This window comes from Morone saxatilis, unplaced genomic scaffold, assembly GCF_004916995.1.
Source record: "Morone saxatilis isolate NCDOM2014 unplaced genomic scaffold, NCSU_SB_2.0 Contig23, whole genome shotgun sequence".
NCBI classification, from domain to species: domain Eukaryota; kingdom Metazoa; phylum Chordata; class Actinopteri; family Moronidae; genus Morone; species Morone saxatilis.
Window position 1 is genome coordinate 24,371,826 of NW_023339796.1, and position 3,982 is coordinate 24,375,807.

The 3,982-nt window shown below is 38.2% G+C and overlaps 1 protein-coding gene across 1 annotated transcript in view; it reads left to right on the plus strand.

Annotated features, from left to right (window-relative positions):
• LOC118335221 overlaps positions 1-3,982 on the plus strand; it is a 30,195-nt gene that overhangs the window by 11,474 nt on the left and 14,739 nt on the right. Inside the window, exons 4-5 of the mRNA XM_035671456.1 lie at positions 1,628-1,825; positions 2,364-2,522. Of these exons, the coding sequence (XP_035527349.1) occupies positions 1,628-1,825; positions 2,364-2,522 (357 nt within the window). The remainder of the gene's footprint in view (positions 1-1,627; positions 1,826-2,363; positions 2,523-3,982) is intronic.

Below are 3,982 nucleotides of genomic sequence, written 5' to 3' on the forward strand. Positions count from 1 at the left end.
GTTACAATAAGGTAACTGGCTATATAAGTATAATGAAATCTTATTCCAGGTGCCACACATCGCCTATTTCTTTCCTAAAATCATTTCACAAACAGTGACAAATAGTGTACTGTTAGCTGGAATACAAGAACGTTTGTGACCAGCCAGGCCGCCTTTGTTTCCAGCTACTGATCAGTTGAAACCAAGTACAGCCAATAAGCAACTAGCACTACATCACCGCTGCCGGCTGCAAAAAAATGCCGAAATTGAGGCTTCAAACCAATGTGTGATATCATAATAGAAGGGGCCCTAGTAATACAGGATATTTAATTTTAGGGATTAAAATGATAAAAACAAATACATTTAGTCCCAACCAAGATTTGTACTGAGCAGGGTATTAAAACTGGGTGATATCCAACTAAGACTTCTTTGTCAGCTCATTTTGTTTCATGTTTAATATAAAATAAATAAGAAAGCTTCCAAGACTTTTTAATGGAAGAAGTTCAGTACATTCATGTAAAATAGTATAGAATTGCTTACAGCATCAACTATTCTGAAGGTGTATGCACCAGGACAGTATTGTGAGAAATTGGTCTTCGCTTTCCAGAAAGCTTAGGAAATGTAAGTACTAGAAGTATAGTATACGTAGCAGCTATTCCATCAAGAAGGTGTGGTGTATCAGTGGGTTGATCATGGGACCTCCCTGCAAGAGATTGGTTTAAGTTCTGTGTGAGGCAGGTTTTTATATTTATACTGGCTTTCAATTTAGAAATTTGGATCCAATAGAATGTCACCATTGCAAATCCAAGTGAAACATGGTCTCAATGTGAATGTTATATCAATAGTCAATATATCAATTACTTTTGACTGTCTTTTCAACTGAAAAACCATGTTGTTTCAATGTCAAAATCATAACCCTAACAGCAACTGCAACAGTAAACGTCACTTGAATTATTATTATTATTATTATTATTATTATTATTATTATTATTATTATTATTGTTAAATGTAATTGGCTAGTAACCAAGCGTATACCCTTTATAGAGACATTATTTGCTGGTACTTTTTTAAATTACTGTCTATTGGATGCAGGAAAGCATGTATGTCAACAGAGAGAAAATGTTGTTTATAAACCTGCCATCTTTAATGATGCGGTAAACTAATGTTGAGGTGACTGAGAGTCAGCACTGCTTCAGTAACAAGACAGCTTTCACTCTCATTCGCATGCCTCAATGTGTGCATATTTACTCTAGCATTTTGCCACTGGCCTAATATTCCCTCTAATATTACCAGTTGTGGCCATCTGTTCTTATATGGGATGGCCAGACATTAGGTAAGGGGGCTTAGTCATTCCAAATAGAAAAAAAACAGTGCATTGACTGTAACTGTACTAACACATACTAAAATGTTGCAAACACATTTACCATTCCACAGAATGAGTTTAACGCTCTATGGTTATATATACAAAATGTACTGACACTAGATGTGGCATGTCACATTAGAAAAGAAACAATTGATTATTTACACAAGATTGTTTAAGCACAGTGGGACTTGGAACTAATAGGGTCCTGGTGAAAGCTGATTTAGACATGCTTTAAACTAATAAATAATACCAACACTGGACTGGCCCTCTGTCCTTCCTTGCCAGATCCTGTCTCTGCAGGCGGACGAGGTGCAGAAGGAGAGCCAGGTGGAGGAGTATGAGAGGGAGCTTGCCAGAGCCAGGTGGAGGCTTAGGAAGCTGAGAGAAGAGGTGAAGCAGGCCAAGAGGAAGGTGGAGGAGGCTGGAGAGAGGAACACTCCTCTGCAAGACTCCATCAGGCAGTCCTATGAAGAGATCCTGCAGGTAAAAGAGGATGTTTACATCTGTGTGTGTGTGTGATGTCCATAATGTGATCATAACAAAAAGATGTATTATACATTATAAATATTATTTTGAATATTCTAAAAGTGTATTTTCATCACTTAGCTTAAAACCAGACTGAACCTGTGCAGTGTCCTCATTATAATGTGTTAATGTCAAATGTTTTTGTTTGATTTACTGATTTTAATTAATAGCAGGATTCAAAGAAAGTAGACTTAACACTTCTCATATCTATGTTTCGATGGAGCCTTTTACTTCTCTAACAATCAGAATAAGAGCTCAGCAACATCTTTATCTGTGTTTTATTCTGAAAGAAATTCATCCCATTTGAATGGTTGGATTAAACCCCTAAATCACTTATTGAACAGAATAAAATCTGTAATTTAAACACGAGGAGGAGAGAGAGAGGTTGTGATGTCATTCTCTGCTCAGGACACCATCATTCTAAATCGCATACTTTATATAACCTTTAAAGAGAAATCAGTCTAAGTCTATCTCTGTTTTCATGTCTTTTGTGTAGGAGGAACACACTCTGTGTTCGCTGTCAGGAAGTGCAGTCACTCCAGAAAGCCAGCTGGAGGAGTCAGCATCTCCCGCAGACACCACTGAAGATGATCCGCTTCCTATGAGGCCATGGGGAAGGAGCCAATCACTGCCCGCCTATGCTGACCTGATAATGGTAAATCACAGCAATCATGCTGAGTAAACAACACTGTGGATTCTTGCAGACTGGGGATGTGGAGTTGGACATTGGCATTTACCAGACAATGAGGGTCTAAAGGACAAGATCGTGTTGCATTATGGGAAGTGTAGAATCCAGTGTTTTGGCTCATGACCCATACTAAGGAGACATTTCGCACAAGTCCCCAAACTTTATTCCAGTTCACTACCAAGGGCTCATGCAGGCTATGAGGCTTTTGCACAGTTTACATATTTGTCCCAAACAAATCTCATAGATCTGGGATCCACGCTTGTGCCTGTATGGTCAGTCCTCTAGTTCAGAGAAATGAGAAATGTTTTCACACAAGTTTGATTGCTGAAAACAAGATGCTACTGTAGTTAGGGCACCTTGAAGACAGAAGCAAGAAAAAGAAAAGAAGCATCCCACTAATGATATGATCAATCCAACAGGAGTCATTAAATAAGATTTATGTTGAACAGGCAAAACAAGGACATAATAAGACGCATCAAAGGCATGCAAAATATACACAATTAGTAGTAGTAGTATTAGTATTCATTTTTTGTTATATTAATCTGTATATATGGAGCACTCACTCTTAACAACACAACTTATATCAGTAAGATTTCTGTAGATTAAAGGTTGATTTATATAAATTTTCTCCACCACAACCTTTGCCCAACCTCACATCAACATGACAACAGAGTCTTACTCCTAACTCAAATATGCAAATATGGCAGCTTGCTCAGTGGCCCTATGCTTCAAACTAGGTAGACTGTATGCAACCTTTAACGTCATTACAATAATAAATATGCAACATCTGGTTAGACTTTCAAAATAAAGCTTGCTGACAAACATTACACGTTTAATGAGTTTAAACAGTTGCAGTTTGGTTAGGTTTAGACACAAAGCTACTTGGTTAGGGTTAGGAAAAGATTGTGGTTTTGGGCTCAAATAAGTCCATTACGTACTTATTTAGGTGAGTAAGTTACATTACATATTAAGGTTTGGCGATATGTTCAAATGTTCCACCTGTCTGGCCACCATCAGTCCAACAATCTGCAATTGCCGATACATTCGTGTTTATATGCGCATGTGCTGCACCACTGCCCCCTGCCCCATTAGTTGCAGGTGGGAGATGAGTGGCAGCCTTTCTACATGTAACAAGCGCTAACAACTTCAGTAACCAAAATAAACCAAAATAAACTCACCAAATATTAAGAAAGGAAAAGTCTTCATTAAACAACTGTACACCCTCTGAATTCAAGTTTCTCTCTTTTACCAAATTAAGACTTTGTTAAGCGACCTTAAAACACTCTTCATTCAAACTCAACAAACAAAATAAAACTCGCCAAACCGTTTTCAGTCTTTACACTGTTCCACTACACCTCACTCCTCTACCACTTCACGCCTCTCTGTCCCAGCCTGTCCCTGCTGTGTCCTCTTCTTCCCCAGAGTTA